At 38.4% G+C, this 15,508-nt stretch overlaps 1 protein-coding gene across 2 annotated transcripts; it reads right to left on the bottom strand.

Annotated features, from left to right (window-relative positions):
* Positions 1–594: 594 nt before the first annotated feature.
* Positions 595–9,244, bottom strand: LOC107787527 (uncharacterized). Of its 2 annotated transcripts, XM_016609117.2 has the most exons (13): positions 9,077–9,244; positions 8,084–8,316; positions 7,700–7,750; positions 6,790–6,920; positions 6,543–6,659; positions 6,297–6,416; positions 4,861–4,925; positions 2,565–2,734; positions 2,068–2,121; positions 1,528–1,637; positions 1,166–1,279; positions 964–1,089; positions 595–879 (listed from the first exon to the last, which is right to left on the bottom strand). In XM_016609117.2, exons 2-13 carry the CDS (start codon positions 8,261–8,263, stop codon positions 852–854), a joined length of 1,266 nt encoding a protein of 421 aa, XP_016464603.1. In that variant the 5' UTR covers positions 8,264–8,316; positions 9,077–9,244; the 3' UTR covers positions 595–851. The 2 variants fall into 2 exon arrangements, with proteins under 2 accessions (XP_016464603.1, XP_075093071.1); XM_075236970.1 differs by lacking the exons at positions 595–879; positions 964–1,089 and having other exon boundaries at positions 1,166–1,372; positions 9,077–9,221.
* Between the last annotated feature and the right edge of the window lie 6,264 nt (positions 9,245–15,508).

The following is a 15,508-nucleotide window of genomic DNA, read 5'->3' as shown; positions in this document are numbered from 1 at the left end:
ATATAGCGGAAGAAGGGGGGGAAATCCTGCTCTCCCTTTGCCTCAAATCATCAATTATATGGAGTAGTACTCATCAATCATTAATTAGCTCCATTCCCAATCTCCACTTGGATTCATTTTATATTCTTAGATCCACCTTTTGCTCTTCCCCTTCCCCTTCTTTAACAGCTTGTTTGGATGGTTGTTACACATCGGCTTATAATGTATCGTATTGTATTATATTATACTGTATCGTTTGATAAATATAATGTTTGGATAAATTATGTTGTTTCATGATATCACTCACCAACAGTATTAAGAACTTGCAATATTATAAAGAAAAATTATAATGCGGTTTAAATTTATTATATAAAAAGGTTGGGTAAATGATAAAATAAAATTATTTTATAATAATGAAGGGTGAGAGGAGAGAAAAAGACTAGATAACGACGCAACCACACCAAATTAGTCGTTACATAAAGTGACACATTTTGTCGTTATGTAACGAATAAAATTTAAGTAACAATCAAAACAAATATCGTATTTAAAGCAACAATACGATACAATACAATCGGTAACAATCATCCAAACAAGCTGTAAATGCTATTGGGAGTAATTCACGCTTCTTCAAAATAGGCATTATATATGGTGAAAACGTTACATTTTCTCAGCATATTGGTAAAACTTGCGTAAATGAAATTATATTTTACAGTGGTGTAATATGACCCAAATGCATACAAGGAAAATTTACATAACAATATAACAACAATGAAGGATGTACATTGTACTGGTGCTGCATGCAAATACTTATTTCCTTTCTCTATTGTTAAGCAACCCCTTCAACGATTTGGTGAAACAGTATGTAGTTGACTTCACATAATATTGCAACTACCTGCTTCCCTGAAAGTAAAAGCTTCTTCATCAGAATTCAGGGACATTTGGTCACTCAATCTCGAATCACAAATATAACTAACTAATGCCTACTTTTTTAACTCTTCATAACGGCTTAGTGCTTCCTCAAATTTGAGCCACATAGGACCCGTCTCCTGCAAGTTCACATTCTGTGGTCCACCAAGATAAGCCTGGACAACAAACTGGAGACTCCTTTCTCTAGCAATAATACAATCAATCATATAATCTTTCACGTCCCATGGACCGTAATCAGTACCAACAAAAGAAGACTTACCTTCCCTCGTACTCTGACAACCAAGCCAAATAGCCCGCGCCAAAGTACATGGAAACAAATGGCTTTGTAAGATCCTCAACTGACTCCACTCGGTAAGCCTTGTACCCCAAGTCCCTAGATTTCACGTTAATCAGCAATTTTGGTCGCGCATACTACTTACTTAGCATACATCATTGACCTTCTGTACCGTTGCTTTTCTTACTCCAACTGTCAAATTAATTAAGCATTTCTATAGACAACTTTTGCTAATGTACTCCTATTAGAGAAACTTTACCAAAGTGAGCATAGGTTACCAATTTGCTAAAGAATAAAGGAATGGCTAGACCAGACCAAAATGATACAAGAAGGTTTATGTCACATACTTGTAAAGCCAGCGTGCTGTGGGATAGTCAATTCCCATTAATCCAGTACGTTGTCCAATTCCTTCAACAAAACGCATGGTAACTATCTCAGCGATAGCACACAGGACAGTCTGCAATGAAAAGGAAATATCCCCATTATGTTTCCTATTTCTACCAAGTGGCGGAAGAGGGAAAAAGAAGAAAACGACACAAGCATTCGTCCAGCAATCCCTTTTAGATTGTAAACTAATCAATACGAGATACTAAACTCGCCATGTGTGCTGTGAAATTTATAGATGGGTCATGTGTTTGAATCCTGTATCCTCCTTTCTCTATCAACAAGAATTCTTTAGTATCTTAAAGATTATAACATCCAAATATTTCCTGTTTAATTTTTCAAATGTGAGCTTAACCACTCTCTTGACATTCGTAGATATCACTCCATTCTCTGGTTATCCACACAGAGCTTTTACGATAAACAATACAGTCCTATTTGTTAACTTTAGTCACTTCAGTAGCTTCTAGCTTAAAAGAGGTGGACCCCAGGGACCAGACACTTACAGGTTTCAGCCCTCTTGTGATGAAGTGGTTTGATACAATTACTTCCGCAACTGCCTGCAGCAAGATGGTAATTGCAGAATTTCAGATCATAGAAATTTAGAACTTGCAGAAAATTGATCAAACAACTCTAGAAATGACGTAGGTTGAGAAACCTGGTTCTGTCGAAAGTAATAGTATATTTACCTTCAACAGATGTAACAGGCGTAAAAAGTTTCTAGAATGAAAAATACTCAAAATTAGAAGAAAAATTCCTACATGCAGCATCTATAGTTTACTATGAAATACCTCTCCATCTTTCCAGTTTTATCATGAAATAACTAGAAATGATTTTACAGTTTGTCAAGTCTAATTGGTGCAAGCAGTTCTTGCTGAAAAAAACAGCTAAACTTAACAATTGGAGATCAGCAAGGTCAAATGGCATAGTTTCCAGGACAAGAAGCATCCAACATCTATTAATAGGTTCTACAGTTCTATACATACTAACCATGCATTCTTACCCTCAATTCTACCCGGGAAAGATATGGTCTCTTTTCAGTATCATGAGAAAATCGCACATGGCCTCTTTTCTCCCCGGACTTGCTCCACTCCTTGCTCACACTAGGATGATTCCACATTTCTTCCATGTCTTCTGCAGAAGTTCTAGAGTCCCAAGTTGTATTGACTGGACCTGCACAAAATGAAAAAAACATATAAGAGATTGTTATCCGATTGAAAAATATTGAGCCTTTGATTGAAGCTGGACAGACAAAACATGATAGTAACGGTTAGAAAACTTGAGACCCCAAGAGTTACGTGGTCCGGTCATTACGCATACATCCCACAGTCGAGAGGATGAATTTCACTTTAACCAAGATTTATACAGGAGTTTTCACTATAACCAAAATATAAATGGAGATTAAAGATGCCACTTTAATTTACTGAGAAAATAAACTCAAGAGAATATCTCACAAATTAGCTCTACAATGAATTTCATACAAGTTTATCCTAGCACTTCTTTAATATTTCATGATTCCCCCAGTCTATTTAAAAACTCTCTCAACACCTCATATTATGAGAGAACTCTCTTTATCTCTCGTTTACATTTCTTACATTTCCATCCCATGGCTAACAATGAGAAAAAAGGTTGATTTTATCGGGTGATTATCTCATGATTCTTTCACAAATCTCAAATTGTCAACTTGATCAATTTGGTGTGACCGATTGGCGTTGCAAACTAGCTCACTACTACATTGCAATCAAGTTACAAACTAACTTCAAGTTGTAATCGAGTTGCAAATCATCTCACTCCAAGTTCTAAACAAATTATAAACCAACTTTCTCGAACTTGCAACCAAACAACTTAAAAAATGTAAATAGAAAAACTACATAATATTTTCTAACAAATCTCCACCTTGACTTGAATTTTCTAACACAATGGAGTGCTCCGCCTTGAATAACATTAACTAAGCAATTCCAACACTAATCAAGTTTAAGATCTCACCTTCCGTCAATCATAACAAATGACTAAGTATACGGGAGAACTCATCGCAACTCACAAGTGGTTAGGGATATAAGGGAACTTGCCTTGCATCCATCGGAACCACACATATGCTAGAGTATACAAGAGAATTCACATAATAAATGTGAATCATACCTCTATATGAATAAAATGCCTCAGACTTTGGGACCAATTTGTTACACTGTGGAGGATCAACTAATACTTCTGATCGGAACATGATAGTCAAGATGTGATAATACGGTAAGAGAAGTAGAAACACAGAGAGTTACATGGTTCGACTAGTTATACCCACGTCAAAGGGCAAGGAGGAGAAATTTCACCATAATTGAAGTCTGTTTATAGAGAACAGATCTCACTCTAGTTCATCCATAAAATAAACTCAAGAGAATAGCCTAAAAGTTTCACTCTAAAATGAATTTCGCAAAAGTTTATACTAAGACTATTGTAACATTTTTTTCACAATTCTCTCAATCTACTTTTAAGCGCTTTCAACTCCTCATACTGCGAGAGAGTTCTATCCAACTCTCATTTACATTTTGTTCCATTCAGATTTTGTGGCTAAAAATGAGCAAGATATGCCTATTATAGGAAGGACTTTATTAGGATTCCGTGACCAACACCAAATTGCCAACTTGATCAATTTGGTGTGGTAGATTGAAAATCATACCAAGTTGTAAACACACTCATTTCCGAGATTGCAATCACACTGCAACCCAGATTACTCCAAATTGTAATCAAGTTTCAGACCATCTTACTCCAAGTAGCGATCACATTGCAAACCAACTTACTGCAACTTGCAAAACAACTCACAGAACTTGAATAGAAAATTCAAGACATCTTTTTAACTGTGGTAAACATACATTTCATACCAGCTGCAATGTCCAACTGTGGATACCAGCTATTTCTTAATTTCAATGATCAATGGTCTTTCACAAAACATAGACATCCGAGCATAAGAAGTGCTGCATGAAAAACATGCTACCTTTCTTCTCTTTAAGTAAAACATAGACATCCGAGCATAAGAAGTGCTGCATGACAAACATGCTACCTTTCTTCTCTTTAAGTCACTATACTAAATACTAATTTTTCACTTCAAGACTTAAGGCACTGAATGAACCGATATAGTGAATGTAATAAAGCCTCGCCCCCTACCCACCACATTTAAGTGATCCTACTACAGATTCTCACACAAATTGTTATATGCATTTTGCACGAAGAAGCCTGAGAGAGAGAGAGAGAGAGAGGGAAAGGAGTTGAACTAAATATCTATGCTTTATTAGTTATGCTCACAGTACCTTTCCTTTCCGGAACTCCACCAGCGGATGCTGAAGGGGGTAATGGATTGACTTCAAAGATTTTCCTATAAAAGTGACAGATAGTGTAGCAATTATTAAGAACAAGTATATCAGTCATTTACTTAATAAGTATTAGCAAATGGTAGTATGTATAAATCAGAAGCATCTACTCAGTCCGTATAAATTGTCAAGATAGTCTTCTTGCATACTAACACAATCATACACCTACAGTATTATTTAACCTTCTCATGAATCTCAGGTACATAACAAGAGTATTTCTTCACTTTGTCACTAGTGTTCAGATGACCCTTTTGTGCATGAGGATGATATCCCCTGCTGATTACTATGGTAAAAATGGTAATCATCCTTTGTTAGATCTTACTGAATTGTGATCAATCACGAGAACTGAGGGAAGGTTCATAAAGTCGGAAAATAGAAAATTTAGTTATACACCATAATGTGAGACTGGAAATGGTGTCACAGGCTGCCCCCTTTTCAAAGATTGCATCCTTGTCAAGGATTGACAGCCAATAAAACTCTAGAGATGGAGGCTTGAGATTAAAGAATGCTCCCAAACACATCCTTGCTACTGTAACTCCAAAATTTCAACTAGCACCCTCCCAAATACCAGTTTATCAGAAGCTAGACATGACAAGCAGACTGGTCAGATGAGAGATTGCAGTAATTTTAAGCCTCACTTCCATTTGGCTCCAACTCCACCATAATTGACTTATACAGACTCTGTATCTGAATTGAAGATCTAGTCGCATTGTAGGACTCATCGATGATGCCGTAATATGCCAGGACCTCCATTTGAAAGTATTCACAAGACTTGATACTTGATAGTAACCTTCCTGAGTTAACCCAGATTGCTTTGATGGGTAATGGAAGTTTCGATCAGCCCACTGTCTCAAACTGTGCCTGCACTGGTCTAGTAAGCCCTCATGTTGTTCTAATAGGGAGGATTATGGCCTCTAGTAGACCTCGATTTCTGTTTGGAAGAAAATATGCTCAAAGTGGTACCCAAGTATCACAAGAAACTATACCATTTTCTGCTCGAAAAGGAAGATCCAAGTCTTAAGTTTGTATCATATATAGAGAAGTGTGGACAATACTACATGTGATTGAACTCAAGAAACTTGCTCAGTCTGAAACTTTTCATTGAATAGCATATTCAATCTTTTAGTATAACCACAAGTAATAAAACAAAAGGAGCTAAATAAACAATAAAAATTCCTTCTTCCTATTTTTTTTTTTTTGAAACACGTCTTCAGAAAAAGTATATACTGGACAACTCCCTTTCATAATATAATGCCCACTATGTTAAACCATATAGTACCACAGGAGTGCACTCTCATGCCCTTGATGCCATTTAAACTCAGAAAATGTAGAAATAATTTCAAACAGCAAGGAAATCATGGCATGCAAACAGCTACCTCGATGGTAGATTTTCTTTGACGGAGAGATAGCTTCTCCAAAATGGTAAGGTGGACTTATGGGTTGCCTTCTTAGTACCAGCCTTGTAAGCTCTCACCATGAACTCTTCACTTCTCTCCCTGTTCATAAAGTTCCACAGTTATGTACTTGGTTAGAATATCTTTAGGATTCCTTAGAACTAATACATGTAAGATACATGAAATAGAAAGAAGATACTACAAGAAGAAATGACCATATCAACTTACTTCTCTCCATAATTTGATAACCACTTTAGATATGCAGCACCAAGGTACACATTTACAAAAGGTTTGTAAAGAAGTTTCGAATCTGCTGCCACCTCATATGTTCGGTAACCCAAGTCACTGTAACAAAGTGTAAATTAAGCTTATTTCAACCACACAAAAAAAAAATGAAGCAGACAAGTCCACAGTGTTTGGTATGATGATCTGCATAATTCCCCAAAATCTCAACAAGGAAAAAGGAAATGACTACCTCACCAACCAGTCTGCAGTTTTAGGCAAAATCTGCATAATTCCCATAGTAATCTCTTTTGATTTTTTATTGTACTGTGTTGCAAGAAGCTGCCGGTCACTTTCAAGCTCAGCGATAGCGCAAAGCATATCCTGAAAATATGGGAAGGCCACCTCATTGGAGAACTACAGAGAAGGTGTTGATAATTGCTAAAATCAATTGATTCATCCTTAAAGAGATGCAAATTGCCCCATATATATTCTAAGATGAGAAGACTTCAATTTTGACTAAGCAACCTAGCAATAGTTGCAGGTTGAGACACAGAGATATTCTAGGTGGAGACAAGGCACTTACTTGTATAAGTAGTCCTCACTTAGACTTCATGAAGCTTGCGTAAAGCATGTAAGGTATAAAATAGCATCATAGCATACACCAAAAACTCTAAGTGGATGAGGAGTATTAACATTCTAGTTTAAAGAGAACAAGGTCACCCACAAGATCAAAATTTACATGAGTAAAAGGCTTTAACAGTTGTAGATGAAATTGAGAAAACAAAATACTTTGAATGTTCCGGTTGTTGATAATTAAAAAGGTCTTTAGTAGAAAGACGCTATTAAACGAAGTTTGATGCTATGTTTAGCTGACTGCTATCTGCCATTTATCATGCACAAAAAGAACGGGTCTCGACAATTAATCTCATCCGCATTTATTCATTTATCTAACCCTTTGGAAATAGAGAATACTAAAACACTATCTCCCCACAACCCCCCACCACCCATCCCAACTTCATCAACAATACAGTGCCCCTTGTGATGCAAAACAACAGAAAGTTTTAGCAAACAATATTTAGAACATTTCATTATATTCTGAGTTTGGTCACTAATTCTCTATAACATGTAGTAGTAGACATTCAAGATCTTGGACATCATACCGAATCAATCTGCGATAGGAAATGTCTTCGGACTATAATACCTGCTACTGCCTGTAAAGAAAAATAGAAGGAACAATTCAGAAAATAACTTTTGCAGGTAAACTATTCTGTCAAATGCATAAGCTAAACATAACTTCTGGAAGAGATTCTAAGACATCATTGGTTGGAGAGTTTAATGCATAGAGGATATAGTATTAACATTATATATCCCGCAAACAAGTTATGAGAAACTTGTGGAATAGCAATATAGCAATATTTCCCTCTAGTTATCTTTTGTCCAGCAAATTAAGGAAATTGAGTACAAAATTCATTGACTCGACATGAATACACAAAAAGAAGAATCATATTCTGTGTCAATGATAGTGACTGTCTAAACAGCTCAACCTTCATTTCTGTTTGAGTTAGATAAGGCTGACCATCAGGATCACGTGAGAGGTGGACTTTTGATCCCTTAGTTTCACCAGCATTAAGCCATTCGGCTCTAACATCTGGATCGGCCCACATGGCTTCCAGATCATGAGGATTCACACAATCATCCCAGTATTTGAAGCTAACCGAAGCCATTTTTGAAGTTAATTATCTTCACAGCATCCAACACAAGGAAGAAGCATGAAGATCTGCAAGTAAGAATGCAAAATACTGGCTAATCATTTGAGGAAGCTGCAAATAACTAAGTGTTTCTGGAAAAACAACCGAAAAATCATGACATACATTTAACAAAAGTCTATAATGCAATGAGTGAAGAATGTAATTAGATGATTGAATGTACGCGTGGAAACAATGAATGGGATTGTTTCTTTCTTTTGCCAAAGTCATCTTTTGGTTACAAATCTTAATGATATGTCTAAGATTATGGCGATTAGATGTAAGATAAAATACAAGGCTTTTTCCAATTCAAGAGTTTGGGTATCGACAAAGGTAACCAGCAATCATCTCGGGTTCGTCAGTAGTATGCCCGGTTTATGAGGTTCTACCATTGCAGGGCCCAGTTGCCATTCTCCCATTACTCAAGTCGTCCAAGGGACAGGACCCTAAAAAGTTTTCTTTTTATACAACTCATGATATCTTTCTTCCCTAAGAATGGAGAAACTCCTAGCAGGGAGCGGGGCCCTTAAATGGGGCCCTACGGGCATGAATCTGGATTGATACTTTCGAATACCATAAGGTTATACCAAAAAACAAAAAACAAAAAGCAGCAATCACCAAATAATTAATTGGGCAATCCATCTAAAGATATTTAAAGTTGATAAATGCCTTTTTGGAATCGGGAAAGAAAAGAAAATGGAAGGGAGATTAATAGAGAAAATAAAGAGGACGCATGAGAAAAGAGAATAAATCAAGGAAATGCATGAATGAAATAAGGCAGATTGAAAATACCAGAGGTTGTTGTTGATTGAGATGCAAACATAGAGAGAAACGGAGGAGGAAGAGGGAGGAGAGCCTCCTTGTCTCCAAATACACAAGGAAAATAGGGTGGGGTGAAGATTAAATTTGAATATGCTCCCCCCTTTTGCTTTTCCTCAAAGAAATGAAAGAGAGGTCGTTAATTTGTTAGTTGGACTCTCAGTCTGAGATTGCAGTTGCTTTGATGTGACACGTACTACACACGGTCCCACCATTTTCTTTCTGGTTCGCCGTGCGTTTTTATATATTTTCTTTTCTTTTAATTTCTGGTACTATCTTTAACACCGTGTTGCCCTTCAGTGAAACCCAGGGTACTTTGGTATCAAGTATAAGAAGGTATACTGTTGGTATAAAAATTTAACATCACCTTAATATTTCGTTTGGTTAGCAAACCAGGTATAAGTTATCTCGGGATTAAAATTAACACCGGGATAACTTATACCTTCTTCTTAGAAATTATGCAATTGTCAGTTTTAATATAACATACCAAATAGTGGATAAAAAATAATCTCAGCATAACTAATCACACCATAACTTATCCCAACATAACTTATCCCGACATAAGCCATATTCAAACCAACCGACCCCATAGTGTGTTTACTCTAAAAATGGATAACAATTGAATTTATATTGTGATTTTAAGTACACGTGATTTTACTTGGCACAAACTAAGAAAAAACGCAAAGTGATATTGAAATTAACTGCAAATAAAGATAAAGCAAACCAAAGAAAATGTATAGCTTGATCCTCGAGCTAGGTCGCATTCGAATCAAACAAGTATTTCACCGAAAAATATGAACAGAGTAATAGAGTATTGAGAGTATAAGAAAAAGATAGTATATTACTTTATGTAGCGTGAATATGATGTGTTATACAAATGATCAGCTCCCTTTCATATTGTAGGGGAGTCCTACCCTTAGTATCATTCTAAATACGGTAAGAAATCTCATGATTAGCTGATAAATCGACCTCGCCTTGATATGTGCTGAGATTTCCGTCGTCATCCTTGCCCAATTGCGGATATTTTGGATTTTCGCTATTCGGCTCGGCAAGCTTCCTTCGATCTTGTTCGATCTCTTTCCCGCTCGTTCTCGGTCTTGGCTAATCTCGATCTCGATCGGTCCTTGAGTCACGAGCTTGGCAATCTAACTTCGTGTCATGGTCTGGTACGACATGGGTCGAACCTTGGCCTGCCACGCCCCCAGTCTCAATTAATCATACAGAAAGTGCAAGCCCGATTTGACCGTATACAGATAGTCCCCTCGTTTTTTGGAGAGTAATGACAAGAAACGATTTGAGCCCTCAATCTTCACCTCGATACATCATGACGTAAGCAACTGAGGTAGCCTAAACGTCTTGTCGGTACAGTTTCCCAGGCATTTAATGCGCATCTTTCGACGGTCGGCTATTACCGGCTTTGAACCGTCATTGAGACATTATAAATACCCTACTTCTTCATTTTCAAACTTTACTTTCAAATCTTCTTCACTCTAATTTTCACAATCCTTTGCCTTCCTCAGAACTTTGTATTTTCATATCTCTGTGTTTCTTCGCTTGTTCTATCCCAAAATACCAAGTATTCCTTTTCAATTTCTGTTCTTTTTCATCCATAAAAATTAAATGGCTACACTTCAAAAATCGTTCCACAAAAGGAGACTGCTTCATCGTCATGGCCGGCCGGTGAGGAACCGACGACGGAGCCACGCCCTGAAGAGTTTTTTTCCGGAGGGTGTGTCATCGATTCTGATTTCAAGATTGAAAAGACTTCCTCGATATCGGGCTGACGCGAACCGATATCGAGATATATCTGTTCGGTCCCCAATAGCCTCCTCTCCCAGGCAAAGAAGGATTACAACTGGGATAATAAAAATGTGGTGGTTTATGCTCCTGAGGAATCAATCACTACCCACGTGAAGGGTTTCTTAAGTGTTTACACTTATCCCTTCACGTTGGGTCCCTTGGATCCGATAATTATAGATTTCAGCAAGAAGTACGAAGTGACCTTCGGTCAGATCTACCCTTCTTTCTGAAGGATAGTGATATTACTTTGTCAATGCAAAATCGAGGGGTGTCCTTTTTACCCTCGATCATCTTATATGCTTGTATAGTCCCTGACTATATCGAGGAGGACTAATAAAGCTTCAACGGCGGGCACCAGGGCACCTTTCTCGAGCATAGATGAGGATAAAGACCCTGGCTAGATAGGTCAGTTTGTTCGAGTGAGGACCTTAGACCTGATCTTGGCTGAGAGTATGTCATTTCCTGAGAAATGGAATACGAAACGTAAGTATAGTTCCTTGTTCCCCAACTCGAGGATTGGGTCAGGGGCCTTGTATCGCAGCAAACACATGTTGAGCGCACATGGCGTGATTTGGCAAATGGTCGATGGGAGGCTAGTAGTTATGGTAAATTTTTCTTTCTAACTCAATGATTTGACCATTGTTTGAATTTCTTCCCGAGCTTACTCATCTTTCTTCTTTTGTAGGTCTTGGGAAAGACGTGGCAATGAGGCCCCTATCTGGTGATGAAGAAATCCTCCCCTCACCATCTGTTTTGAAGCCAGTGCGGGAGAAGAAGAGGAAAAGGGCTTCGAATTCCACGAATTCTGAGGTATAGAAGCCCAAAAAAAAACAACCCTTAAACCCAAGGAGAACATCATCCCTCTATCTTTGGAGTCAGTCCAACGGCTAAGGGATGAGTCCGAAGAAGAAGAAGAAGAAGAAGACTCCGGGCTGGTGGCCCATGTGCGAGCTCGCATCGAGATTCGAGGAACTTCTGAGCCGGTAGAATCTGAAACTGCTCTGCATAGAATTGATAAGAATGAGGGGAATGCCTTGGCCGAAGTCCCCGAGCCAGAGAGAGCTGAAGCCATTTCGCCTCAAGGTGAGAAGGCTATCGAGAAGGCGGTTGATGTTGGTGTAGAAACCATGCTCGAGGCTCCCCGAGATGAAGGCGGTACCCTAAAAGATTTACCTGGGTGATAGAAATCGGAGATTCCCTCTCATTTCCTACATTTACTGAGTCGATGATTAAGGATGCTCATGCGGCAGAGACATGATGAAGGGGTCCATAGTACAGAAGACCCTTTCCGTGGCTATTTTGTCAGAGTGGAAGATGTCACTAGTTTGGGTGACTTGGAGATACCAAAGAATAGCTCGAGTGAGGCTTCCTCGAGCCTTAAATTGACCAATCAGTTCCGATCCCCCAATATCGACCCCAGGCGTAAACGGTCAATTATCATTTCGGTCCTGGAGGATGCTCGGTGGCTAGCTATCGCCGATGCTTGGTGACCGAAGAAGACCAAGATAAGACGAATGACGTGGAAACACCATGTCTTTTCAACGAAGCCCAACAAGTTCTAAACCAGGTAATCCCAGATTTTGTTGATGTCAATTTTTATACTTATACTCTTCTCCTTTATATAACTCTTTTTTCTGTATTTGGTGGCTTCGGTGCTTCATCATGAGGTTTTCCTCCGATCTCACAGGGAGATGAGCCATTATGAGGCCGAGATCCGAGGTCTCACTGAGAAGAAGGATGCCTTCAAAATTCTTAGTGAGCAAAGGGAAAGAGAAGTTAAAGGTCTCTAGGATGAGCTGGAAGTGGCTCAAAAAGAACATGCCGACCTGGCCGAGCAGGTAAGAAGAATTTTGAAGTTAATGCTGGTGAATCGGTTATGGTGACTGATGGTACGAACCCGCAGGTCCAACAAAAGCTCGACATTACGGGAAGCTTCATGAAGAAGTGAGCGCAGTAAAAGCAAAGGCCGAAGAATGAAAAAAGAACATGGATCGTCTGGCCTTCGAAAAGGAGATTGCTCAGGCCTAGCTGGCCTCATCTGAAATCCAACTCTGAATCATAAAAGAGAAAACCTTTGTGCAAGCCAAGATAATCGAAGAGCTCAAGTCCCAGCTGTGTTCAGCAGTTTCCGAGCAGGAGAACCTGGCCACGGAGCTCAAAACAACCAAATCGGATGTCGAAGCGACTAAGGCCAATGTTGATGCAGTGGTGGTTATCTATCAGGCTGATACTGAAGCTGCTCAGGTCCGAGCAAAGGAGGTGGCCGAGGCTGCTCAGATTCGAGCAGAGAGGGTTGCCGAGCATGGCAAATGTCAATCTCGAAGGGAGACCCTCGAGGAACTGCTTGGTATCAGAGCGAGGTTCAAGACAGGTTCATCTTGGCGGGTTTAGTTCTAGCCGCAACATATTTGACGATAATCATGATTTTTGTCCGAGAAATTTGACCGGTGTGCTACGCACGTTGAGACAAACTTTGTGGTGGAGATTTGGAGATGCAACCTGTTGAAGGCTATGTGAAGAAGGTGGATCAAGTTTATTTTGTCAGAAAATTCCGGCCAAGGGGAAAAATTGTTAGGTGTTTGCCATAATTTTCTTACCATATTTGATTTTCCTATTTGTTGAAGGAAAGGGCAATATAATTACCTTAATTGGGTTTTCCTTTTTGTAGAAGGAAATTATAATTCTCCTATACTTGGCTAGTCCTTTTTCTTGTAGGAAAAGGTTTGGAATTCTATAAACTAAAGATCCGTCCTTCTCATTCAGTAGCATCTATAATGTAACCATAGGGGGCTTGAGAGTCGTGTTTAGGGTTAGAACTTTACGGGACAAGTGTTAGTGTGTCACTTGTGTTTGCCTCTTCGTGAGGTTTTTCTCTCGATATTTTGTACTCTCTTTTTATTATAGTGGATTGCTCATCTTCGCGGTGGACGTAGGTCAGTTGAGCGAACCACATTAAATGTTTGTGTCTCTTTTGGTATATTTCTCCTTTGTTGTCTGATTTATCGTCGTTCAAGATTTGTTTAGATAGCTTCCGCATGACACCTGGTATTTTCGGTCCTAACACTCTTAGCTCTATCTCAATTTCTCAATCAATCGTGTTCATCTATGAATATAGTTGGAACAAAAAAGAAGATAATTTAATTCTATTTACTATTGGTGATAATATGACGCAAAAATACGAGAGAAGATTGAAATTTCTCTTACTCAAAAATAGCACTTGCAGTGGAAATGTTAGAACTGCAGACGGTAGCCTAGAGCAGTAAAGCTTTTAACTTTTAAATAAATAGCAGCGATGATGCATAATGAGACACAATCTTCAGCTCATCTTCCCCCATGTAATCAATCAATAAATCATAGTTACATAGAAATCAGTTGTTAAGAACGTCACGGTTTAATAAGATAACCAAATGGCATTTTGCTTTACAAGGGGCATAATGAACGAGTCCAAAAGCCATAAACATTTGTTTGGCCTTATCCGGTCTTAGCTAGCAAGTGAATCGACTCATACTTTGAGGACTCCCTAGTGTGCCAGATAGCTACTTTTGTCCCGTTTAAGCTGAAGTACAAGAATGACGGATTTGTGTCCAGAGATAAGAGCTTCGATTCGCAGGCAGGATATAGAAATCGGGCACTATCTATATATAGTAGCTTCTAGCTCTGCAACTAAACTAAAGGCTCTGGAACATAGTATACGCCTAGAACTGGTGATGCAGATAATGCGGTATCTCTTGGAATTGGAGCGAATCCAGATGAAATTTACCAAGTCAAAGCAAGGGGTTGAAAAAGCACCACAAGGGACGGGAACGACGTCCTGACTAAACAAGAGTTTCTTCAATAATGGCTTGGTCGAAAGTCGTAAAGAAGGAAGGCCGGGTAGCCGGGGGAAGAGGGTCCTCTAACGTGTGAACCTGTTAGAATGTGTGATTATCATTGAAAATTCTTTTTGGTGATGAATGACAGTAAGACTCGAACTTAAATCTAATACCATATCAAAATGTGCAACAATAAAACTCCTAGATGAAGGTTCGTGGGGGAGCTACATTTGATAAACCCATTTGGACAATAATAGAATTTTACTTGGACAATAATAGAATTTTATTTGTAGGTCAGCTTGCCATGCCATGAAACAAACAAAAGCTCAACCTTTGCAACTACTAATATTTGTGAAGCTGATAATATAGGCTTGGCCCGCTGGGCCGACCAACACATGTCGTAATTTAATAGTGTTGGTCTAAGATTTTTGGAGCCCATGAGGCTTTTATGCTAGGCTCAAGTAAGCCTGTGACTTATGAGGCTTGATCGAGGTTGGGGTAGGCTTAATAAATGTATTTAATTAAAAATAAAATTAATATAAAAAATATAGGAAACTAAAAATAACAAGAAGAGTAGTCCAATCTCAAATTGGTAATATTTTTTTATGTGAATTTAAATATTTTTTGTTCTTAAAATTTTAGTTATTCCTTAATGTTCAACTAATTATTGCGTATAACTATAGATTTAAATGAAAATGAAGATGTTAAGACACCTTTATTTCACAAGAGGATTCAAATGTGCTTGATGAGGATGATTTGTTGGTGTTGGATATGCCATGAGCACCTTGAAAAT

This window comes from Nicotiana tabacum, chromosome 18, assembly GCF_000715075.1.
Source record: "Nicotiana tabacum cultivar K326 chromosome 18, ASM71507v2, whole genome shotgun sequence".
Lineage (NCBI taxonomy): Eukaryota > Viridiplantae > Streptophyta > Magnoliopsida > Solanales > Solanaceae > Nicotiana > Nicotiana tabacum.
The sequence above is the reverse complement of the archived record's forward strand: the minus strand, read 5'-3'. Positions and strand labels throughout refer to the sequence as shown.